This window comes from Morus notabilis, unplaced genomic scaffold, assembly GCF_000414095.1.
Source record: "Morus notabilis unplaced genomic scaffold, ASM41409v2 Scaffold710, whole genome shotgun sequence".
Taxonomy (NCBI): Eukaryota; Viridiplantae; Streptophyta; class Magnoliopsida; order Rosales; family Moraceae; genus Morus; species Morus notabilis.
This window is the reverse complement of record NW_010364141.1, coordinates 17,620-41,673: the sequence shown is the minus strand read 5'-3', so window position 1 is coordinate 41,673 and position 24,054 is coordinate 17,620. Positions and strand designations below refer to the sequence as shown.

At 35.3% G+C, this 24,054-nt stretch overlaps 6 protein-coding genes across 6 annotated transcripts; all 6 read right to left on the bottom strand.

Moving 5' to 3' along the window:
- Nucleotides 1-701: 701 nt before the first annotated feature.
- Nucleotides 702-1,682, bottom strand: LOC21397530 (fasciclin-like arabinogalactan protein 12). Its single transcript, XM_010105802.2, has one exon. The coding sequence runs from the start codon at nucleotides 1,632-1,634 to the stop codon at nucleotides 702-704; it is 933 nt and encodes a 310-aa protein (XP_010104104.1). The 5' UTR covers nucleotides 1,635-1,682.
- Nucleotides 1,683-4,711: 3,029 nt separating this feature from the next.
- Nucleotides 4,712-5,638, bottom strand: LOC21397529 (fasciclin-like arabinogalactan protein 12). Its single transcript, XM_010105801.1, has one exon. The coding sequence runs from the start codon at nucleotides 5,636-5,638 to the stop codon at nucleotides 4,712-4,714; it is 927 nt and encodes a 308-aa protein (XP_010104103.1).
- Nucleotides 5,639-7,589: 1,951 nt separating this feature from the next.
- Nucleotides 7,590-8,471, bottom strand: LOC21397528 (fasciclin-like arabinogalactan protein 12). Its single transcript, XM_010105800.1, has one exon. It carries the CDS (start codon nucleotides 8,469-8,471, stop codon nucleotides 7,590-7,592), a length of 882 nt encoding a protein of 293 aa, XP_010104102.1.
- Nucleotides 8,472-10,257: 1,786 nt separating this feature from the next.
- On the bottom strand, nucleotides 10,258-11,094 carry LOC21397527 (fasciclin-like arabinogalactan protein 12). Its single transcript, XM_024170604.1, has 2 exons — nucleotides 10,998-11,094; nucleotides 10,258-10,892 (listed from the first exon to the last, which is right to left on the bottom strand). The coding sequence occupies exons 1-2, from the start codon at nucleotides 11,092-11,094 to the stop codon at nucleotides 10,258-10,260; spliced, it is 732 nt and encodes a 243-aa protein (XP_024026372.1).
- Nucleotides 11,095-16,778: 5,684 nt separating this feature from the next.
- LOC21397525 (fasciclin-like arabinogalactan protein 12) lies at nucleotides 16,779-17,693 on the bottom strand. The gene is made up of 2 exons (XM_024170603.1): nucleotides 16,939-17,693; nucleotides 16,779-16,896 (listed from the first exon to the last, which is right to left on the bottom strand). Exons 1-2 carry the CDS (start codon nucleotides 17,691-17,693, stop codon nucleotides 16,779-16,781), a joined length of 873 nt encoding a protein of 290 aa, XP_024026371.1.
- Nucleotides 17,694-19,567: 1,874 nt separating this feature from the next.
- Nucleotides 19,568-20,461, bottom strand: LOC21397524 (fasciclin-like arabinogalactan protein 12). Its single transcript, XM_010105796.1, has one exon. The coding sequence runs from the start codon at nucleotides 20,459-20,461 to the stop codon at nucleotides 19,568-19,570; it is 894 nt and encodes a 297-aa protein (XP_010104098.1).
- Nucleotides 20,462-24,054: the final 3,593 nt, after the last annotated feature.

Sequence of the window (24,054 nt, the reverse complement as noted above, 5' to 3'; positions counted from 1 at the left end):
GTCTAGTGGTCATTTTTTTTTAATGGAGATACTGTGAAAAATAATAAAAGATAATTGTTCAGATAGATATATAGTCACAAGTTTCAAGTATTAATAGGAGCACGAGTAGAATATTTTTCATAATATGGGGTACAAAATTGAAAAGTTTTTGGAAGTTTAGGTTTAGATTTTAAAATTTCAAAAATTAAATGCTCAGTTATATGTGGTCTATCATTATAGGCGCCCCCAACATAAGATCGGTCCATACCTTAACTCTGTCACGCTAACAATCCACAAACGTTACTCTTGAATATGTAACGGCAAAATTATGATTCTTCCCTTGATCAGCGGAAATTGTCCAATACTTCTATCAGATCTCGATTTGCATATTCACATATGCTTGCATTTCTACGTTAATCAATGAGTTATAAGCGTACTGTTCGTAGCAGTACGTACATGCTACAATAGAATACAGCGAGGGACATGCACGTTTAAATTAATTTCCAATTGCGGACAAATCACTGAGATAGGAATACGATCGGTCTCAAATTAATTAAAAAGAAAAAGAATACAACGAAATCATCATATTAATTCAATTCAAACAATGCAGAAAAGCTCATCACAAACCCACATAAACTATACTACTACAACAAGTCCGTTATTGATCCAAGTCCTCCATCATTACTGCACCAGGAGTGATCACCACAAACACAAGAAAATAATTAAAACTGAACCCACATAGAAATCACGGTAACAACGGCAACTCCAATGTTGGCAATTCCATTTTTGTTCAGACCAAGGGCGTCCGACGCATGCACCGCCGCCGCGACCGGGCTGTCCGAATCCTCCTCCGATGAAGACGAAGAAGAAGAAGAAGAATTTGTCTCCTTCTTGGGCTTCAGCAGTGGCGTTGGTGCAGGCGCTAATGGCTTTGGTCTGGGTGCGAAAATGCCGAGAGGAAGAAGAACTTTATCAACCTTGTAAATAGCCAGCTGACTGTCCTCATAAACCGTCCCGGCAATCGTGGTGTTCACGATTCCGGTCGAGATGTTGACATAATTCCCTTCGACTGTAATGTTGAGTGGGTAGTCAAAGGTGTTGCTGGCTTGAGTCCTCACAGGGTTGCTTAAAGTTTGGAAGTTTTGAAGCGACACGAGAGTTGGGAGGATGTGGTACTGCACCAGCTGAACTTTTTGCTCGGTGGAGAGGGAGTTGAGAGTGCCGGGCTTGAGAGCGGAGAAAGCGCCGTTTGTCGGGGCGAAAATGGTCAAGGTGTTGGAGACGTTGAGCTGATTTTCGATCTGAATGCTAACGGATGTGCTCTTTAGGAGACGGATGAAGACGCTGAAGCTGCCGGCTTTTTCGAGGACTTTGGAGACATCAGTTGGGCCAGCGAGGGCTTTGTGTGGCGGGGCTTGAATAAGGGGTACTTCGGATGGGGGCTCGACTGCCGGAGTTGACGTTGGCGCCTTAGCGGGAGTTTCGGCTTTGGCAGCCGGGGGTTCGGCTTTAGTAATAGGAGTAACCGGGGCTTCGGCTTCGGTTTTGGCTTTGGATGGAGCTTTGGCTGGGGAGTGGGCGGCTAAGGTGGCAGCGGTGGAATGGTGGAAGAAGAGGAATAGGAAGGAGAGGCAGATAAGACTTTGTTTCATCATTTTTTTTTTCTTTTTTTGAGTGTTATTGATATATGGCTAGCTAGCTAATTAAAAGTTGTGCTTTGCTAGTAAAGAATGAGATTGCAAGATTGAGTTTTGATGGATGGTGTTGGGAGGAGAAAGAGTTCTTATATAGTGGTGGAAGGATGGGAAAATAAAGTTATCACTTTATTATTATTATTATTATTATTATTTTGGGTTATGTGTAGTCTGTCTTTGTTTGCAAGGTGGAGAGTACACACAGTGGAGATTTTCTTCTTAGCTGTTGAAGTGGTACTAGTTAGCTAGTTTGCTTGGGAAGTAGGAAACTAAACGAAAGGAGCAATTTTTTCAGGTGGGTGTGGGTGTGGGACTTTGGCCTGTGAGCTAAAACGACGGACAAGATTTACGTACTTTTCACTGAGTTATAGATTACAATGGTGTGGTGTGTACATTATTTGTTTTCCAAAAGAGATGATACAGATCACATGTCATCTAAAGAACTTATCATTTGGATTGGCGTAGGTAGGACAATATTGTTGTGGCTTGACAGATTACCTAGGAAAAACATGCATCAATCGAGAGCGATTTGGCCAAATTTATGAGCTAAACTTTAATAAAATATGGACTTTTAACAAAAACAATATTTAATTAATTACAAATATTTTGACTCATTGAAGTATACTATATGATAAAGAACTACATTTAATAAAAAGTGTTGTATCTCAAGCTTACGACTACACATTGATATTCGATCAAAATTTAATAAAGAAATTGGCTGCTAAAAATATTATTCTCCCTTCAAATTAATATTGTAATGCCCTTCCCAAATTAGTATTTTTAAAACTTTGCCATGGAAACATTAACTTAACTAGAATAAATAATATTGCATCATGGATAAATAATATTTATCACAAATATAATCCTCGAATAAAATGCTTAGGGTTATAAATTTCAAATCTTAATATCTCTAAACTCGTCATGCGACTTTGGATTATTTTTGCTCAGTCATCTAGAACTTCTATTTCATATTAGTCTTAGCTTACCTACATCACAAGAACTATATGAGCGCGAGCTCAGTAAGTAGATCATAAATAATTTTCACTTTCAAAATACATCTCTTTAACTCTAGGGCTTTCTTGTATAATGTTAAATCTTGATTGGTGTTATTAGAACCTCTTTCATGTGGTTTCTATCTTGGAATCTATTATTATTCCTCAAAGATTTGGCCATTATCACTTTCTCGTTAGTTCGAAATAAGCACAAGATTTCACATCATACCTAGAAAATACTTTCAAAATCTCATAAAAATCAAATCAACATTAATATATATAAACTGAAAACTTTCATTAAAAACAACGCTGCAGTGTAAGGTCTACTTACAAACTATTTGCTCTAAAATAATAGGCTCTATTTGTCTTTCTCAATCTCTTTTTTCTTGGTCCTCCTTTTCTTTTTGTTGAATTCGCTACTTTTCTTCCTTTTTCTATTTCACTTCAGACGGATTTCTTATTGTAATATAGGCTATAGTTGTCATAAAACATAGCAATCACCTAATATTTACACTTAGGGATAAGACATATGTTGGCGGTAAAAACTTGGGTGGCATACTCTAGCATTCCACTTGATTATTTTCAGGCACTAATTATTAGGATACGTGGAATGATATTATAACCTTCTTGCTCACTAATTACCATTTTAACACCTCATGCTTACTTTTTTTATATTCCCATGACACCACCTATTAAAATTTACTTGCATCATGGTCTCTTTTATATTTCAATAATCCCTCACGCTTTTTTTATCACATTCTTGTGAATATTTATCATGACTTACATAACTACCTCAAAGTTAACCATCACGGTAAATGAAGCTAATGTGACTAGGCTAACGCCTCAAATATTTCAAATATTACAGATACTGATAATATACCAAAATTTGTCGAGTTTTCAACTGCTATAATGTGAGTGTTGCATGCGAATGGTATTTAATCAACAGAAGTTGTAAATATAAATGATACGTGATACCAAGAGTACTATATTATCATCGAAGAACTGTGAAGCTGATCTGTCTTAGCATCGTCAAAGTTTGCATAAGTTTTTTCCATCCGAGAGAGTTTGCATACGAAATTGTCAATGATAATTTAGGGGCTTTTTTAAAAGAAAAAAAGAAAGTTCCTCCGGTGTACTCTGTACTTTTGACAAAAAAAAAATACTAAGAGCCAAATAATTTCTTTTTGCTTTGTGTAAAGAACTTTTGTAAAATTAATTTATCTAGTTTTAGTAGTCTTGAGTATATTGTTTTCATGATGTATGTAATACCATTCATTTTTAGCCAATTATAATTAAAAAAATTCGCACCAAACAAAATTATGGGCACGAATTTTCAGCACCCATAAAATTTAGTGAAAATGATTCCGATAAAACAATTCATCAAGAATCTCAATAACATTTTTTTTTAATTTCTACGAGAAAAGGTAATTTTTAAAAATACCGCTTAAAATGGAGCTCTATTATAATTCTACCTCTTAGCATTGGCCTCTATATTTCTACCTTTTAAATTAGAATTAGTTCAGATGTAGAGTTTTTAAAAATGGTCGGGTACTTAAAAATGTAGAATCTATAAGAGAAATGTATAAAAAAATTTTGAGACTTATTTTTTTTAATATGATTTCAATGAAAAGTTCGTCGTGGAATGAAAAATTCATCATGAAAAAGAATTGTTTACAGATGAACCCTTCGAACACCCCTTTTTGTAGTAATTTTTCTTTCTACCCATTAAATATTTTTAGTAGAAACATTGTTAAACTTAGCATTTATTCATGCATCTCTAGGATTATACCATGGTAATGATCTGTAACGCTGCATCATTATTATGATAAATCACTAAGGAAAATAATATCGAATAAATTAAATAAATTCAAATAGTACAAGTGCCCATCACACACGGCGATCTACTACATGTGAGCAAATATACTATAAAACAATCAAGCGTTATTCAAAACCCAATCACCGTAATCCATCATTTCCTCACAAACCAAAACTCAGCATAACAGTGTCCCATTCACCACATATGTAGCAAATTCAAATCAATTGACCTCACAAAAAAATTGTTGCAACCACAACTCCAACGGTCACCACCCCATTTTTGGCTACTCTAAGACCATAAGATGACTCCAACACGGCGCCAGTAGGGTTATCACCTGACGAGGAAGAAGACGACGATGAAGAAGACGATGACGAGGATGAGGACGAGTCTGGATTAGGCTTGGCCAGTGCCGGTGCCGGCGCCGGTGCCAGAGCCTTAGGCTTCGGAGCAAAAATCGCAAGAGGAAGCAACACCCTATCCACCTTATAGATAGCTAGCTGATTGTCCGCATACACTGTCCCGGAAATATAAGTGTTCACAAGACCGGTCGATATGTTCACCCAATTTCCTTCCGTTGTGATGTTAAGAGGGTACTCCTCAGTGTTACTAGCTTGTGTACGGACAGGATTGCTGAGAGTTTGGAAGTTTGAGAGTGATATAAAAGAAGGAAGAATATGGTACTGAACAAGCTGGACTTTTTGTTCTGTGGTGAGAGAATTGAGAGTTCCGGCTTTGAGACCCGAGAAGGCGCCGTTGGTGGGAGCCAAAATGGTTAAGGAGTTGGAGGTGTTGAGCTGATTTTCAATTTGGTTGATAACTTGTGTGTTTTTGAGGATTCGGATGAAGACGCCGAAGTTGCCGGCTTTTTCTAGGATTTTGGTGACGTTGGTGGGGGCTGGTTTGGCCTTCCGCGGCGGGGCTTGAACTAGGGGAATTTCGGACGGGGCTTGGACCAGGGGAACCCCGGCCGGGGCCTGAGCGGGGGATGATTGAGACGGGGGTTGAGCTTGAACCGCCGGTTTGGTTGGCGCCTCGGCCGGGGTTTGAACAATCGGCTTGTCTTGCAATGGGGCCTGAGCCGGCGACTTAGTTAAAGCCGCGGAACTGTGGTTAACGAAGAGGAATAGGAGTGTGAAGGAAAGGAGAGATTGTTTCATTTTTGTGCTTGTTTTGAGTGTGCTGTTTCGTAATATGGTTGTCGCTTGTCAGAAAAGGATAATGGTTTTAGTTAAGAATAGGTTATTGAACTAGTGTTTGATGATGGTGTTGGAGGAAGGGGAGAGGGGTTTTATTGTATGATTTGTGATGGGAGATGATCGATTAGGTGTGTGAGAAAAAGGTCTATTTAATGGTTGTGACAATTATATACAGTTGCTATATCTGTCGTCTGAACTGTTTTGGAAGGTAAAGGAGTGAACAGAGCGAGATAGAAAAAAAGATATAAAAGTGACTCTGCTAGCTGTTTGATTGACATCTAATTTGCTTGGGAATGATGGCACGATGCAACAGAAAGTGATAGGTAATGTGCAAGTTTTACCTAGTCCATTTTGGAATTTCCAAATAGCTGTTTGTATGGTGCTTGGTTTAGATTGCTCTTTGTTCATTTTGTTGCCCCTCAAGCTCTTTTTTCATCTTTTTCGTTTACAAATTTTCACTCCATGAGGAAAAATTTTGATTTAACAAAAATTATTGTGATTTAGCTGATGTCTCAACTTCATGGATGAACTGCTGTATGTAATGGTGTATGGTTGTAATTGCATAAGGTGGGTTACTCCTATCAATTATCACTTCACAGGGCAGTCTTCTAAAAGATACATATTACGTGGGAAAGTATTTGATTTTACCAACAGATTAAATGAAAACTAGCTACATCACTTTATTTATAAAAAGATAATAACTTACATGCCATGTAAATTGATGCAAAAAAGTTGGGGTCGGTGTTGATATCTCTAGCATTATTCATTGACAAAGATATACATGGTTTGTCATGATTTTACACAGACATATTATTTATGTCATTCTAAATAATTGAGTACCTAATTGTATGACAATTGTTTAGTTTTGAATGGAGTGTCATAAATAATATTTTTATAGTATTTTTTTTCCTTATTCATTTGCATATAGGACAAAGTTGTAAGCCCACGCAGTAAGTAACAAGGTTCCAAACACCTTTTTGACTTTACAGTTATTAAGAAGTTCAGAGAAGAACATGGGCATTTGGTCTAGTGGTATGATTCTCGCTTAGGGTGGGAAACGTCCTGAGTTCTACTCTCAGAATGCCCCATTTCCTGTTTTTATCACATTAGGATTAGGACATAATGAGCATTTCTTGTTTTAATTTCATTAGGATTAGGACATAATAAACAAAGTCAACATCCTCCAAAACGCCGCATTTGGGAATTGTTTCTATGCGGAAAAACTGTAGTATTTTCCTAAAAAAATATTATTATTTGCAGGATATTATTTTTGGACTCAGGAAGGGGTCCTAGGGGGACACATGTGTGATTGAAAACTATGCAAGTCTGATTTTGTAATTCTAATTAATATATTGACATTTTAGGTAAGTAAAATCCTGCAGAGAGCATCTTCGTTAGGTTAAGGAAGGCACGTAAATATACTCATCTTGGCTATAGGAAATGTAATAGACGCGACGTACTAATTATTTTGAACTTTGCTATCTCACCATTTCATTCTTGTTTTCGTTTTCTTTTTTTTTTTTCGTTTTATTTTATTATTATTATATTTCTGTACTTCATTGGCAAATGTTGGTGACATTTGATACCAAAAATTCATCATATTTTATTTGTAGTAGTGCATCATTGCAGTCATTCTATTGCTTAATTCCACTTTACAAAGAATATGTACTATAGTACTGCTGGATTTTACTTGAAATCTAAGAAAAAATAAAATCAATTCAATTAATTCAATTCAGAAAGTACAATTTCTTTTAGCACCGATGGCCAAATCAACATGCAAGAGATACTAAACTAAGTCTAAAACAAAGCATCATTATTCCAAACAACTCCACCGTGTAATATCTTCAAAACCCCAACTCAAGCACAATGAACAATACTAATCATTCAACCAAATTAAGCGACTTAATCAAAATCACTCCAACACAAGAATTGCTACAGCCATAGCAAGACCAATAGACACTCCTGTGGACAACGTTCTGGTAACACTAGATGCACCGGATGCTGCTTTCGTATCGTCGTCTGCGCTGTCCAATGTCGACGATGACGATGAGGTAGTAGACGACTTTGCCTTCGCTGTCGGTGATGGTGCCGGAGCTGGCAGCTTCGGTCTCGGAGCGAAAACGCCTAGGGGAAGCAGCACTTTGTCGACACGGTAAATCGCCAGTTGATCATCTGCGAAAACCGTGGCAGTAATGGAGGCGTTGACAATGCCGGTCGATATGTTCACCCAGTTTCCTTCGGTGGTAATGTCCATGGGATAGTCATAGGAACTGGCGGCTTGTGTACTGACGGGGTTGCTGATAGTTTGGAATTTGTCCAGAGAGATGAAAGTGGGAAGAACATGATACTGCATGAGGTGGATTTTTTGTTGGTCGGTGAGAGTGTTGAGAGTTCCGGGCTTGAGAGTACTCGCGAACGCGTCGTTTGTCGGCGCCAAAATTGTTAAGCTGTTGGAGGCGCTTAGCTGGTTTTCAACTTGAGTAAGGACTTCGGTGCTCTTCAGGAGGCGGATGAAGACGCTGAAGCCGCCGACTTTCTCGAGGATTTGTGTGACGTCGGTCGGGATCCTGCTGCGACCTTTATGGGGTGGCGCTTGAACAATGGGCACGTCTGACAATGGAGGTGCACTGTCGGTGGCTGCCGGGGATGACGGTGGATGAGCCGGTTTGACGGGTGCTTCAGCCGGTGCTTGAGGCGGGGCCTTGGCTGGAGACTGGCTTAGAGTTGTGGCGGAGCTGTGGCAGAGGAGGAGGGCAATAAGGAATGAAGAGATGAGAGCCTGTTTGGTGGCCATTTTTATTTTTTTTATTTTTTATTTTTTTCTAGTGTGTTGAAAAGAATGGTAGTGTTAAAATTTAGATTGGTTTTTGAAGTGGTGTTTGATGCTGGAATTTGGGGGAGAAGATGGGTTTTTTATAGTGTTGGGAGCGAGTGATTTAGAATTATTAGGTGAAAAGGTGCGCAACTTTTTAGTTGAGAAACCAATGTAGTTACAACGTCATGTGTTGGTGCATGAGTTTTATTTGGATAATGCATCATTTTCCTCACAGAGCAAAGAAAGATGTCCATTAATTGCTTGACATAAATGGTTCAGCATTAGGATTGAGATTTGATACCGATGGCTTGCAAATTGTGGCTAATTTGCTCAAAAGTGGATCACTAGCCACCAATCGATAATACAGAGAATCCTTAGCATTTCATTAACAAACAACTTATTTACCAATGATATCTCATTTTGCAGCCAAGAAAACAGACGTCTATGCCTATGAATTTCTTTCACCATAATCTTCCTATTACATTTTACTCGACTTAGTTATTTGATCAGTTTTGAATTGATATTAACCATCACTGAATACGCGGAAATTATTTTTGGACTATGCCCTTTTCATATTGTGCAACAGATCTTATATTTTGACCCTGATCTTGGATATTCGCATGTATATTTTGTAATTCCAACTAATTAAATCTTTTTTTTTTTTTTTGGGTAATATTTTAGAGGTAAATGATTCAAAGAAAGAAAAAAAAAAGCTGCAGTAAGCGGAAATTGTCGTGGGGAAAATGATGTGGTACATAAAATATTTCATTTGAGAAAATCAGTGTCATACAAATAAAAAAATTCATAAAATTTGTGTGATTGCGTGAATAAAAAATTATCATAGCCGTTCAGGTATAACCTAGTAGTAATTCTATATCTGAGTCTTCCGTGTAAAGTGTAGAGTTTAAATTTCAAAAACCAACCCATCCCTAAGTTTAAAAAAAAAAAAATGTTGTATGGCAGATATGTCATACGAGAAAATGAAATCATTGTCGTATGATGAATCAGTGGTGTGACGAAACAAAACGTGTGTGGAATAAAAACCGTTCTCCTGATGAGAAACAACAATGAGAAATGATGTCTTACTCGAAACAATGTCGTATTGGGGCTCAATTGCTGTACCATAAACATTGTCGTGTGATAAAGTCTTTGTCGTGTGAAAAGCAATGTCGTATAAAATTTCATCGTTGTATAACGATTGAAGTAATAAAGAATAAAGTCGTATATAAATGAAAATCATTGTCGTATTAAAATGAAGTCGTATGCAAGATAGTTTCGTGCGAGAGATGTCGTATGCAGATCGATGACATACGGAAAGTGATATCACACAACAACATAGTTTCCTGGGAAAAATTGATGTCGTATTGGGTGAACAAAGAGAAAGAACAAGAGCACAAAGAAAGGGTAGTTTGACAAACAACTTTCAGTAATCCAATTCCCGGAAAACAAACTGATAATAACATAACCATTTTAAGGCTGCTGAAACGTCATTTTATCCTAAGAAGATCCGTACTTTGTTCTACCACTTACTTTATTTGGTACAAATGATGTCAATATCACACAAAGAATATATAGAAGATCTGTATAAAGAAAAATAGAGAATTTTGAAAACACTTCAAACAAATCGACGAATCTTCAATTCAATTCAAACAAACACATTACATACGGAACGATCAATATGGTACTAGAAATGTCTAAAGCAAACAACCGTCATTGACAAAAATCATTCAGGAAGACACTCGCATTATGTTCATGAAAGCGAAATTCAACTCGACACCAGATAAAGACTTGTTGCAACCATAAGAACTCCAAAACTTGCTAACGCGGGCATTAGATTAAGCGCGCTAGACGCATCCAACGCAGCAACCGGGCTGTTCAATGTCGAATAAGACGACTCCTTCGAAGGCTTGACTGGTGCTGGTGCAGGTACCAATGGCTTTGGCCTCGGAGCGAAAATGCCAAGAGGAAGAAGAACCTTATCAACCTTGTAAATGGCAAGCTGATTATCCTCGTAAACTGTCGCAGAAATTGTGGTGTTCACTATTCCAGTTGATATGTTTACCCAATTGCCTTCAACTGTAATGTTAAGTGGGAAGTCATAGGTATTGCTGGCTTGAGTCCTCACAGGGTTGCTTAGAGTTTGGAAATTTTGAAGCGACACGGATGAAGGGAGAATGTGGTATTGAACGAGCTGGACTTTTTGCTCGGTCGAGAGGGAGTTGAGAGTGCCGGGTTTGAGGGCGGAGAATGCGCCGTTTGTTGGGGCGAAGATGGTCAAGGTGTTGGAGACGTTGAGCTGATTTTCAATCTGAATGCTAACGGATGTGCTCTTCAGGAGGCGGATGAAGACGCTGAAGCCGCCTGCTTTTTCGAGGACTTTGGAGACATCGGTTGGTCCGGCCAGGGCTTTGTGTGGCGGGGCTTGAACAAGCGGTACTTCGGACGGTGGTTCGACCGCAGTATGCGTTGAAGTTGGCCCTTTTGCCGGAGCTTTTGCTTGGCTTTGTGAGGGAGCTTGGACCGGAGACTCGGCAGCTAAAGTGGTAGTGCAGTGGTAGAAGAGGAAAAGTAGGAATGAGACGGATATGAGACCTTGTTTCATCTTATAGTTTTTTTGTATATATTAGTATTGTTGTGCTTTGCTATAGGGAAACAAAGATTAATGTTCGATTGATGCTTGGTGTTTGAGTAAAAGATGTGTTTTTATAAGTACTGCCGGAGAGGATATAATTTAGGTGAAACGAGATCACTTGTTGTTAATCAGTAATTAAAAATGTCTAGTTACACTTATCTGTCGTCTCTAAGATAAATGGTAAGAGGTGACAGAAGAAGATTGCTTAGGAAAGAAAGAAAAACATATGTATTTGTCAGGTGGGTGTTATACTCTATGATATATGCAAGGAAGATTTATTTTCCAAATAAATTAGTGAGAAAAGATGCACCTCATTATTTGCTTTGCGAAATGCACCAGTACTTTAACCAAGAATAATTAAGATTGAGTGTGATCATGATTTGCAAGTTTGGCTAAATCCCTAACCCTGCTACCTTGATAATTAGCTGCATTTTGTTTTTCTTTTCTTTATTTTACGGAAGCCAATTGCTTTGTTAGTTTTTTTTCTTTTTTCTTTTTTTAGAAGGGATTGCTTTGTTGCCCCATTCATTTCGCTTATTCGAGTTTTGCTACAGTAAAAAGCTCTCAGAAACAGTCACATCTAACTTTTTTGCTACAGTAAAAAGCTCTCATACAACATCACATCTCAACTCGAATTAGCGAACCGAACGGTCGGCTAATATTTGAAATAAAGATTTAGCTTTTAGGAAGAAATGCTTGTCCATCAAATCCGTACTATGCTGGCAAATGTGACAATCTTTTATATCTACGCTAGTTGAACTCCTCTGTGTGTTAAAACTGTTTCATTATAGTAATATTATTAAATAATTCATTTAATAATAAAGATCTTTTAGTTAGTTAGTTAGTTAGTTAATACACACACAACTAACACAAACATTTGTAAATATTGCCATTAAAATAATAAGGATTACATAGGAAAAAATTAAATAGGGACATATCTAAAAAAACATATTTCAATGAGAACAATCGGTGAAAAAACTATTTAAAGAAAGTACATTAAAAAAGGTTTACATGGTAGAGAATCTTTTGGCATAACGAAAATAAAAAAGCCAAAAAAAAGTTAAGCATAGATTAATTTTAAAGAAATTGTGTCCAGGAAAAATTGCATTTTAAAATCTTCCAACATAATCAAAATAAAGAAATTAAATAAGACATAGACGGGGAAATGCACGGCATGATAAATTTTGTCCCAAACAAAATTTTGTAAATGATAAATATTTAAAAGCACGTAAAATTTAAATATAAAATCCAAAAGAAAACCAAAATGGAAAAAATAAATAAAGTATCAGGGAAGGAAGAAAAAAAAGTTAAAAAAGGACCAATACAAAAAATAAATAAGTTTTAGACAAAAAGTAAAAAAAAAAAAAAAAAAGAGTAAAATAATGGAATGGAAAAAATGGAGGGGCAAGAAACATAAGAAGAAGGAAAAAATGAGGGAAGACAAAAGGAACTAAAGAAAGACTAAAAAGTAAAAAAGAAACAAAAGAAAAAGAAAGCAGTCGGGGAGAGGGGAGGATATTGATCAAAACGTCACCATTTTTGTCGCATTTTAAAATTAGCTAACAGAATCAAATTAAAAAAATTAATAAGGTTAGACGAGAGAAATGCAAGTCACAATAAGTTTTGTCTCAAAACAAAGTTTTGAAAATAAGACAATTAAAAGCATATAAAATTTGAATATAAAATCTAAAAAAGAACCAAGATAGAAAAAAAAATTAGGGAAGAAAGAAAAGAAAAGTCAAAAAGCATAAAAAAAAATAGTTTACTAAAAAAGTAAAAAAAAAAAAAAGAGTAAAATAAAAGATTGAAAAAAAGGGAGGGGCATGAAAGAAGAAAATTGAGGGACTAAAAGACAAAAAAGAAAACTTAAGGATTTTCGACCAAAACGATGAGCTTTTCTACATATGTGTATATATATAGCCTTGGGCAGTTTTTTTTCGAAAATGTATGTATAACCAAACATGGACCACACCTAAAATCAGGTCAAGTTATAATTGTTCAAATTGACTCTGTAGTAATAAGATCGGCGAAGTCTTATTTGGCCACTCCAGGAGCAACTGTTCATGGACATTATGGCGAAATACTCTCCGAAGGAGATACATTAGTTACATTTATATATGAAAAATCGAGATCGGGTGATATAACGCAGGCCTTGAACCCAAATACATTACCCACAATGGAAGTAAACATGTTAGTAACAGAACCTTCTTCAAAAAGGTCTAAAGGGTAAGCTACATAAGCAATAAATTGACTTTCTTCTCCAGCAACGGGCTCGATGTTGTAGCATCGACCTTTGTAGCGATCAAGACTGGTAAGCTCTTCTTTAGTTGGGGGAAGAATCCGCACGAATCGGATTTTTTGAGGAACATATCGAGAGAGAATTGGATTTGGTTAGACAATGTGTGGTTGGAAAACAAGGATCGGTTTTTTAGCAAGGTACGGAATGTATCGTCAAATATTCAATATGATTCCACAAGATCTAGTTTCGTTCAAGTAACGGATTTTAGCCAATTGAAAGGATCTTCTGATCGATCCAGAGATCATTTTGATTCCATTAGGAATGAGGATTCAGAATATCACACATTGATCACACCCGGAAGGAGGCCTTCTTCGCCTTCCACCTAAGCTGCGCAGGAAAAGCCCAAAGCCAATCTCAGGGAACAGTGAAGCTTCATAGGGTCTATAAATACGTATAATTTTCTTTAAGATTAAAAAAGTAAGAGAAAACGAAAAAAAACATACTAAACGCGAAAAAACAACCACATAATGACAAAACAAAAAATAAAACAAGGAAGATATGTAGAGAGAGGGGCAGAAAGAAACAATTTGTACGTTTAGAATGGAGATTCGTACTATTGTTCGAATTATATTTTGTGACTCGTTATAGTATTTTTTTCATAAAATATACACGTAAAATGAAAATAATTCTAAATCATAATTCTAAATTTATAAACCAAACATCTACTAAAAGAAAAAAAATAAATGAGAAATAAGTCAGAATTTGAATCTCACAGTTTTATTTCTCGAGAAATACACCCTAAAAAAAAGGAAAGAGAAATAAAATAGAAAAGTACATAAAGCATGAGAGGAAAAATGAAAGGACAAAAAGGACCCTTTTTTTGAATAGTAACTCAAGGGAACTCCCATTTATATAATCTATAACTATATATAAAAATGTCAATCAAAACGATGTAGTTTTTGTTAAAAATTACTCTTTACAAACAGTATTTTCAGTATTTATTTATTTTGTTACTTTTGATTTTTCCTTCTTTTTCCTTTTTACCTTAAGAAACTCATTTACTGTTCATGTACTTCTATAACTGTTCATGTATTTCTTAGTCAAAAACGCATAAACAATAACAACGTCGTTACATTTTTTTTTACTCTCTAAGATTTTTTTCTCTTTCATTTTATTCCTTTTTTTAATCTTTCTTTGACTACTTGCCCTAAAACTTAATTTTTAAAATTTTAGTTTCTTTTTGGGCTATTATATGCTTTTAATAATAACACAGTAATTAAAACTTAACACACAATTACTTCTCACATGCATAACACGTGTTCTTTAACTACTAGTAATAGATAACAGATGAATGAATAAAACATAATCTGTATAGCCCACAATAAAATATAATTTGCTACCAACAAATTAATAATAATTGCTAAGCCAAAAAAAACCTTATTACATATGATTAATCTTTTTATATTTATAAGGGAAGAGAGAATATCATCACTTTTAAGTAAAATTTAAGATGACTCGAACCTTCAATTTATGATTGAAGTGGAGCAATTTTTAACCAATTAGGTTGTCATCACTCATCATAACTAATCAATTTAGGAGACTAACGACTTTAATTTGAATTGTTATATAAAAGAAGTTAGGGTTAGGGAATGCACGGATAAAAGTCCCACATGGATAAAACGTTAAAAATGGCTTGTGCTGGTCATAATAAAAATTAACCTATTAAGAATGGAACGCCAAGGTCCCAACAAATAGTATCATTGTCAAATTTTAGATGTAACCATATTTATGCGGGTTTTGATTTATTTGGTTAAGAAAGATTGACGAATAAAGATGTGGTTAAGGAAGATTTATGAATAAATCTATTTATTTGGTTAAAGAAGATTTACGATTTATTCGGTGATAACTTGTTATTCAACACATTTTTGAAGGCATAAATCAAACAATCTCCAAATATTTTTTATTGAATAATATAATAAGTGAGTACACATTTACTTAAAAAAAATGAATTCACATAATTTATTGTCTTATAGATTTGTTAGAATACTGACGCTTATGTAAAATAATAAATAACTCACCCTCTATGTCACACGGTTTATAGTTGGTTGATGTTTTATACTTAATTTATATGGTTTATAGCTGGTTGATGCTTTATACTTAGTTGATTTTATAAAGATCTTAATTTTGTATATTCTCTTTATAAAAAAATTAAATTATGTTTATTATTTTTTCTTTTAGCAAAATTGAATAAATAACTAAAATTATATCTAACCAGCTCCCCTAGAAAATTCTTTTTTTTTTTTATTATGTTATCGGGAGTAGAAATATTGCCTCTCATTTTTTAATAACTGACACTAATATAGTTGCACTTCAAAGGTGGATTGTGAGAGATTGATGTTTCTCTTTTCAATAATGTTTTGAAGTTTCGATTATTATGATTGTGGTTAAGGTATGGAGCCTTATTATAATAGTGACACAATTTTTGTTGTACAATCGGGGTTGGAAGAAGGCGGAGATCTTCTTCCAACCACATTATGATTGGACCATAAAAATTTTCTTCACAAAGAGTATGAGATTATGTGATTTTCACTTGTATTTTTCTTCAGCATAGTAAATCATGCAGCAACGAAAAGTGGACATTGTTTTTAAATTAAGGGTGATTCATTATAAATTATGTATATTCATTTATTTGTTTCCTATGATTTTATTACTGTGGATAATGAAGAATTATGTTTCTTTTATTTTACCGATTTGAATTTAAAATTCGAGTATCACTACAGTAAAAAGCTCTAAAAAACAGTCACATCTAACTTTTTTTCTACAGTATAAAGTTCTCACATAAAATCACATTTCAACTCGAATTAAAAACTCGAATCAGTGAACTAAACGAGCATTTAATACTCTCATTCTAAACACTTTTGTCCAAATAAAGGAAAATTGGTAATCACCGTAAGTAGTCCATTGTCAATCTTTATATGCTTTGTTCGATTTGAGGTACAAAATGCTCGTTCGGCCTATGACTTTAAATCAAGGTTCAAACCATGATTCTTAATTATGACTTTAGAAATTTAAATTTTTTGTGAGGAAAAAGTATTGTAACAAAATAAAAATTAAAGTTTACACAGTAACAAACAGAACTCATATACCAAATATCACCTGACAGTTACAATTTTCGATGCAGAGACACTAGTTTTTATAAGAGCTCAAAGAAAAGCCAAAATCAAATTCAATTCAATTCAATAGTACATGTCATGAAACAACATGAGTTTTTACGGAATACTAATCCAAGGCAAATGGACAAACACCATTCCAAATCACTCACTCCAACGCATCAAAATTCTTTCAACATTCAACTATAGCACAACACAGCAAGTCCTCGTCAAAAGAACAAAAAATAAAATAAAAAAAGAGTTGATCAAACCAATCCAACAGAAAAAACTGCTAAAATGACAGCAAGTCCTGTAGAGGACACCATGCCATTACTGGTAAGAATAAGACCATGCGCACTAGATGCATCTAATGCCACAGGAGGACTATCAACCGTCGATGACGATGATGAGGAAGAGGACAATGACGACGCTGATGAGTCTTTTGCTGGCTTTGCCAATGTTGGTGCCGGCGCTGGCGCCTTTGGTTTTGGTTTTGGTGCAAAAATCCCAAGAGGAAGCAACACCCTGTCCACCTTATAAATAGCTAGCTGATTATCTGCATAAACTGTGCCAGAAATCGAGGTGTTCACAAGACCGGTCGATATGTTCACCCAATTGCCTTGAGTTATAATGTTAAGAGGGTACTCATCAGTATTACTAGCTTGTGTACGGACAGGGTTGCTGAGAGTTTGGAAATTTGAGAGTGATATAAAAGATGGAAGAATATGGTACTGAACAAGCTGGACTTTTTGCTCTGTGGTGAGGGAATTTAGAGTTCCGGCTTTGAGACCAGAGAAGGCACCGTTGGTAGGGGCCAAAATGGTTAAGGAGTTGGAGGTGTTGAGCTGATTTTCAATTTGGTTGATGACTTGTGTGTTTTTGAGGATGCGGATGAAGACGCCAAAGTTGCCGGCTTTTTCTAGAATTTTTGTGACATTGGTGGCTGCTGGCTTGGCTTTCCGCGGCGGGGCTTGAACAAGGGGAATTTCTGCCGGGGCTTGTGAGGGAGCTTGGACAACAGATTGGGCTGGTGACTGAGCCGGGGTTTGAGCCGTGTTTTGAGAAGGCGATTGAGCCACGGATGGGGCTTGAGCTGGACTGGACTGAGCTAGAGTTTTAGCACTGCTATGGAAGAGGAAGAGAAACAAGAATGAGAGGGAAATCAGAAACTTTTTCATCATGTTTCTTAAAGAAGTGATGTAAATATGAGGTTGTTTTTTGGTCGAAGAGAATGCTAATGTTTGAGGCGTTGTTTAGGAGAGGAAGAGGTTAACGCTTTATATAGGTGTTGTTGGATAAGGATTTGGTGAGATGTGAAAATGTAGTTGGCAAAAAACAGAGGAGACGTTAAAGAGTTACGAACTAGTTTTCTTGAGAAAGCAGAAAACAGAGGAGGCAGATAAACAGAGGAGATTTCAAGTCGACGTGTGGGTACTTCAGCGGAGGGGAAAATGACGCGCAAGGTTTACATTGCTTTCACTAATCTGTGATTTTCCAGTAGAGAGAAAATATTTCTTCCTTTTTTCCAATTGAAAAATGCTCATTTTGTCAACAGCTATATAATATACGGAATTTCTTATACACAACAGAAGTTACAAAATCATCTTACAATAATATCACGTGGAGTATGATGTATAACTTTTTTAGGCTGGTATATGATGTACATGTTTGAATTTGCATTATATGAACTTTGTCTATTGCTAAATGGTAAATTTCAATTAGTTATGAAAAACATTTGTAGTGTCACTTGATTTTCTGTACTTTCGAAAGGTGGAGTGGACTATTGAAGAGATTGAGATTGCTTAGGAAAGCAGGAAAAACATATGCAGTTTTCAAGTGGGTGCTCTCAACGGATTAATAGAAGATTTGTTTTAGAAAATAAAAGAGAAAAAGATATACATGATTTTCTTGACATAAATGCATGAGCATAAGCTCCGTCACTTGAAGATGAGTGGGGAGAGCGACCTTCACTGTATTCTTTTATTTTTTAAAAATAATCTTTATAAATTTGTGATTTTCTCATTGTGTCCTGTTGAAATACATTTTTCATATACACCGCCACTGAGACAAAAATTTAGCATATGCCCCGCTGAAATAGAAGTCCAGAAGATTGGGATTGACACTGATTGTTTGCAAGTTTGGAACAGTACTGCTAAGTCGCTAGCTGTTTCCTTCACAACCAATGCCAGTTAATGCTTAGTTTCTTTAGCTAAAAGTATTTATAATAACATAGGAAAAAGAAGAAAATGTTTCTTATTTTGTTAGTTTTATTTGAATATTTATTTATTTATTTTTGCTAGCTGTGTTACTCATTAACCTGCTGATATAATGGTAAACGGCAAGCAACATCAGCTTTTATACGTCATTGACATGTAAAATAGAAAGTGAGGCCATCAACACATTGGTGAGAAGTACGGCCGTTATTGGTAAAATAAAATATTTGGCAAAAAAATTCTAATTTGATATTTGACAAAAACAGAAAGTAGTACTTTTTCACTTGGGCACTAGTGCAGTAAAGATAGATGTTGCAGAATCCATATTTATTTTAAAATCGCAATAAGTTTACAATAGATGTGGTAAATGAGTTATATTTTTTGATTTAGTGAATTTCAATAAAATTATTTATCCAAAGCCAATTGCATTTAAAATTGAAAAGTTGTAATTCACTAACCAAATTGTATACATTAGTCGGTTTTATTAATAATTCACTAAGGCAAATTTTCATCTTCTAACCAATAGTACAAGTACAAAGTGTGGTGTATGAAATATTGATGCTTTCTTCATTAAGTAAAAACATTTTGAAGCTTGGAGGTAGTTAATTCTCAGTTTCAGATGTCACAAGCTTTATTTCAGTTCTCACAAAAAGAATGAAATTTAATTCAATTCATAGTACAGCACAGAATCCCATCATTCAAAACACCAAAGCATGTTTAAACTACAGATAAGTCTAACGCAAATGACCAATATTTATTCCAAACCACTCACTGGAATGTATCAAATTCCTTCCTATCCAACTACAGCACAACACAATCAGTCCTCATCAGAAGAAAGCTGATCAAAACGATCCAACAGAAAAAACTGCTAAAACGACAGCAAGTACTGTCGACAACACCATGTCGTTTCTGGCAATACTCAAGGCATTTGATGCCTCTAACACGGCGGCCGGAGTATTCAACACCGTTGACGAATAAGACGAAGACGACGATGACTCCCCTTTCTTAGGCTTTGACAATGTCGGTGCCGGTGCTGGCGCCTTTGGCCTTGGAGAGAAAATTGCAAGAGGAAGCAACACCCTGTCCACCTTATAAATTGCTAGCTGATTATCTGCATAAACTGTGCCAGAAATCGAGGTGTTCACAAGACCGGTCGATATGTTCACCCAATTGCCTTGAGTTATAATGTTAAGAGGGTACTCATCAGTATTACTAGCTTGTGTACGGACAGGGTTGCTGAGAGTTTGGAAATTTGAGAGTGATATAAAAGATGGAAGAATATGGTACTGAACAAGCTGGACTTTTTGCTCTGTGGTGAGGGAATTTAGAGTTCCGGCTTTGAGACCGGAGAAGGCACCGTTGGTAGGGGCCAAAATGGTTGAGGAGTTGGAGGTGTTGAGCTGATTTTCAATTTGGTTGATGACTTGTGTGTTTTTGAGGATTCGGATGAAGACGCCGAAGTTGCCGGCTTTTTCTAGGATTTTGGTGGCATTAGTGGGGGCTGGTTTGGCCTTCCGCGGCGGGGCTTGAACTAGGGGAATTTCGGACGGGGCTTGAGCAGGGGTGACTTGAGATGGTGGTTGAGGTAGGGGTTGGCTTGGTGGCTGAGCCGGGGATTGAGAGAGTTCTCCGTGGGACGGAGCTTGAGCCGGACTCGACTGAGCTGAAGTTGTAGTAGTGCAATGGTGGAGGAAGAGGAGGAGGAATGAGAAGCAGAGAAAACTCTGTTTCATCATGGCTTTGGAGTGTATTGATTATGTGACGATTTTGGTGGAAGAGAATGGTAAGGAAGCAAAGGAGACTATTTTTGCACAAATGTTTGAAGTGTGGTTTAGGAGGGAAGAGGTTTATGGATTTTATAGGCGCTTATGGACTATGATTTGTGGTGAGAGATGCAAGCTTTAGTTGTAAAAACAGAGGAGATGTTATGCATTAATTAGTTACCTTATTTTATTTTATTTTTTCTTGAGAAAGTATAAAAAAGAAGAGCTTTCAAGTTTCAAGTGGAGGGAAAAGGACGTACAAGATTTATATTGCTTTCACTAAACTATGATTTTATGTAAGAAAAGAAAAAAAAAAGTGTGCATTATTTGGTTGCACCATAAAGAGGTATAGTCGTATTGAGCATATGAATTAGGAGGAGTTTAGGAGCTTATAATTAGATAATATGAATACAATGTTCTTGGTTTATAGTGTCTTGGAAAATATCTATAGATTGTATAATATTAAACAAAAGCTTAAACAAAAATTGGCCAAAATTAGCTTAGTATGAACTTCACTCGGAGAGATGCGGTACAGGACTAAAGTATTTATGCTTCTTAGTTTACATAAAAACTGTAGTCTAATAAAAATCTAATTAAGATTCATTATTTTCCTTTCACTGACTAAACCAGACAAACCATGTTAAAACTGTATCTGAATTCAAAACTTTACTGCTGATCGCCATATTGCATGTTATTTACATTTAAATCTATAAATTATTATTTACATATTGTATATAGAGTATTAATCACATACGGCCTATTTATATGTTGTTGTTTTTGTGCATGTTTCGTTATGGTTTCCCGGAAGTATGATGCTTATGCACGCTACCAGGTGACCTGTTCCCAAACTTAAATCCAACTTAAAAGAGTTTGTTTTTATTATCTTTCCGGATGCCAAGAATCTAAAATTTCCCTATTGCTGCCACATATGTAGTGTAATTCCAATTTCTTCTTTTGTTTAAAATGATTTACCTTTTGTATGAGTTAACAAATTCCATCTATTTTAAAAATCTTGTTAAAATACTCTTTATATATAAATTTATTTTACGTAAAATGTGATATCGAGCACTGCGATGTGATGTCGAGCACCGTTATTTATATCGAAGATTACTATTATAGCATAAAATATACGAGGAATAAGGATAACGATGAATAGGGAACCAACAAAAAAAAAATAGTGACAACATTTAGAGTGTGTTGGGTATGATGGAAAAGTAGAAGGAATGAAGTAGGTAGAAGGATTATTAGATGGAAAATAATAGAGTTTGTTGTTTGGTAAGAAGGAAGAGATGAGAGAAAGGAAAATAGGATGGAAAAGAATTAAGGTGGGGTCACTATTTTTTATCTCTCCAACATTAGAAGGAAAACTCGAATCCACTCATTGATGACTAAATTTATTTTTGTATCCCTATTTTAAAATCTAAATTAATATTAAACAATTGATAAAATGGTTATTTAGGCTATTACATGTTTTCGTTCCTCTCATTATACCAAACACTATAAAGGAAATTAACTTCATTCATTTCCTTCACTTTTTTTTTTCTTTTATGTGTTTTCTTTTCATTCTCTTTTCTTTCCCTCGTACCAAACGGAGTGTTACGTTATGATAGTTCGTCAAATTATGGGCCCATTTAGTTCTTTGATCCGAGTTGAGATGTGACTTTATGTAAAAGCTTTTTACTGTAGTAAAAAAGTTAGATATGATTGTTTCTGAGTACTTTTTACTATATTAAAACTCAAATCGGTGAAATGAACGGGACCTAAGTGTCAAAAGACCTATGCTTCATTGGAACACACAATTTCATAAAGCACAGGGTAGTCATCACTCATCATAATTAATCAATTTAGGAGACTAACGACTTTAATTTGAATTGTTATATAAAAGAAGTTAGGGTTAGGAAATGCACGGATAAAAGTCCCACGTGGATAAAACGTTAAAAATGGCTTGTGCTAGTCATAATAAAAATTAACCTGTTAAGAATGGAACGTCAAGGTCCCAATAAATAGTATCATTGTCAAATTTTAGATGTAACCATATTTATGCGCGGGCTTAGATTTATTTGATTAAGGAAGATTGACAAATAAAGATGTAGTTAAGAAAGATTTACGAATAAATCTATCTTATTTGGTTAAGGAAGATTAACGAATAAAGATGTGGTTATAAAAGATTTACGAATAAATCTATATATTTGGTTAAGGAAGATTTACGAATAAATCTTTATTCGGTAATAACTAGTTATTTAACACATTTCTGAAGGCATAATCACACAATTCGCAAATATTTTTTATTGAATAATATAATAAGTGAGTACACATTTGCTTAAAAAAAATGAATTCACATAATTTATTGTCATATAGATTTGGTAGAATACTGACGCTTATGTCAAGTAATAAATAACTCACCCTCTATGTCACACGGTTTATAGCTGGTTGATGTTTTATACTTGGTTTATACGGTTTATAGTTGGTTGATGCTTTATACTTAGTTGATTTTATAAAGATCTTAATTATGTATATTCTCTTTATAAAAAGAATAAATTATGTTTATTATTTTTTCTCCGTGGGACGGAGCTTGAGCCGGACTCGACTGAGCTGAAGTTGTAGTAGTGCAATGGTGGAGGAAGAGGAGGAGGAATGAGAAGCAGAGAAAACTCTGTTTCATCATGGCTTTGGAGTGTATTGATTATGTGACGATTTTGGTGGAAGAGAATGGTAAGGAAGCAAAGGAGACTATTTTTGCACAAATGTTTGAAGTGTGGTTTAGGAGGGAAGAGGTTTATGGATTTTATAGGCGCTTATGGACTATGATTTGTGGTGAGAGATGCAAGTTTTAGTTGTAAAAACAGAGGAGATGTTATGCATTAATTAGTTACCTTATTTTATTTTATTTTTTCTTGAGAAAGTATAAAAAAAGAAGAGCTTTCAAGTTTCAAGTGGATGGAAAAGGACGTACAAGATTTATATTGCTTTCACTAAACTATTATTTTCTGTAAGAAAAAAAAAAGTGTGCATTATTTGGTTGCACCATAAAGTGGTATGGTCGTATTGAGCATATGAATTAGGAGGAGTTTAGGAGCTTATAATTAGATTATATGAATACAATGTTCTTGGTTTATATTGTCTTGGAAAACATCTATAGATTGTATGTAACACCCTGAAGAATTAATTGAGATTAATTAAGGTAATTGAGATTATTAGTGTGCCTAATCTGATTTAATTAATTGAGTTTAAATAATTCTAAGGTATTTAAATTATTCACAGTAATTTATTTAATCCAGAAGTGTGTATGGGCGCATTTCTGGACTGTTATATTTTACACATGTCATTTTCTTTTATTTTTCTTTTCTTTCCTTTTTCCTTTTTCCTTTCTTTTCTTTCCTTTTCTTTTTCTTTCCCGTGCGTTTCTCTCTCTCTCTCTCTCTTTCTCTCTCTCTCACACTTTCGTGCTCTCTCTCTCCCTCTCTCTCTCTCCCATTTGTGTCTCAAATCAAAACCGGATTCGAACCAAGAGTGATTTCAAAGAGTTTTCAACGTCAAGAGAAGGATTCGAGGTAAGATTACTGAAA